The sequence below is a fragment of the Manacus vitellinus genome, unplaced genomic scaffold (genome assembly GCF_001715985.3).
Source record: "Manacus vitellinus isolate BGI_N305 unplaced genomic scaffold, ASM171598v3 scaffold_52_pilon, whole genome shotgun sequence".
Classification (NCBI taxonomy): domain Eukaryota; kingdom Metazoa; phylum Chordata; class Aves; order Passeriformes; family Pipridae; genus Manacus; species Manacus vitellinus.
This window is the reverse complement of record NW_021940628.1, coordinates 3,150,813-3,152,034: the sequence shown is the minus strand read 5'-3', so window position 1 is coordinate 3,152,034 and position 1,222 is coordinate 3,150,813. Positions and strand designations below refer to the sequence as shown.

The window sequence follows — 1,222 nt, the reverse complement described above, 5'->3', positions numbered from 1 at the left end:
CCTGTCCCCAGGAGCGATGTTCATGGCCCCGGCTCAGATCCCGTATCCCGCCGCCTATCCCAGTTTTCCGGGCGTGACCCCGTCGGGCAGCATGATGGGGGGTCTGCTGGCCCCCTCGGTGGGCATGGTGGCCCAGCCCGGGCCCGGGGGCATGGTGGCCCCCCTGGCCATCCCAGCTGGCTACGTGGGCAGCGTGCAGGCGGCCGTGCTGGGCGTCCCCAACGGCGTCATGGGCGCCCAGCAGGGCGGGTACGTGGCCGGGGTGGCGGCGGTGCCACCGCCCGTCTACGGGGTCCAGCCCACCCAGCAGCTGCAGTGGAACATTGCCCAGGTCAGGGGGCACTGCTGGGAACAGGGGGAGGGCAGGGAGGGAGCTGGGATGGGCCGGGTTGGTGTGGAGGGAGAGGGGGGGTCACACGGGGGTTTGTGCTTGGGGGAGAGCAAATATCTGTGGGACAACAGCTCAGCTTGTGGGGAGGGGAGTCCCAGGGTCACTGAGGTTGGAAAAGCCCTCCCAGCCCATGGAGTCCACTCTGTGCCCCAGCCCAGAGCACTGAGGGTCACATCCAGTTATTCCTTGGACACCTCCAGGGATGGGGAGTCCCAGGGTCACTGAGGTTGGAAAAGCCCTCCCAGCCCATGGATCCACCCTGTGCCCCATCCCCACCTTGTCCCCCAGCCCAGAGCACTGGGGATCACATCCAGTTATTCCTTGGACACCTCCAGGGATGGGGACTCCAAACCTCCCTGGGCAGCCCCTTCCAATGCTTAACAACCCTTCCAGGAAGAAATTCCTCCTTATGTCCAACCTAAAGCTTCCCTGACACATCCTAATCCCAATCCCATGTCCTCTCGTGCCTGGGAGCCCCAGAGCTGCTCACCTTAACTCTTCAGAAGATCTTCTGCTCGAGCCTGGAATGTGCTGTGGAGCCCGAGTTTGGGCTGGCAGCATCCAGGACACCTCCTGACCTCCCTCCTCTCCCCTCTCCCCTCTGCAGGTGACCCAGCAGATGGCTGGGATGAACTTCTATGGAGCCAACGGGATGATGGGCTATGGCCAGTCCATGGGAGGAGGGGGAGCCCAGGGCAGCAATCAGTCCCTCAGCTCCCCGATGTGGAAATGAGCCCTCGCGTTGTGACCATTTCTGCCTTCTGTTCTGTTCTTCAAACCTGCTCTCCATGAGACATTCAGGGTTTTTCCTTTTTGGGGCTGCCCAGCCCC

General features: G+C 63.0%; 1 protein-coding gene across 1 annotated transcript in view; it reads left to right on the top strand.

The window, feature by feature from the left end:
• Positions 1 to 1,216, top strand: part of SMAP2 (small ArfGAP2) — a gene marked incomplete at its 5' end in the record, with an annotated part of 6,897 nt that extends 5,681 nt beyond the window's left edge. The window contains 2 exons of the mRNA XM_029963056.1: positions 8 to 331; positions 999 to 1,216. Coding sequence (XP_029818916.1) covers positions 8 to 331; positions 999 to 1,124 — 450 coding nt within the window. The remainder of the gene's footprint in view (positions 1 to 7; positions 332 to 998) is intronic.
• Between the last annotated feature and the right edge of the window lie 6 nt (positions 1,217 to 1,222).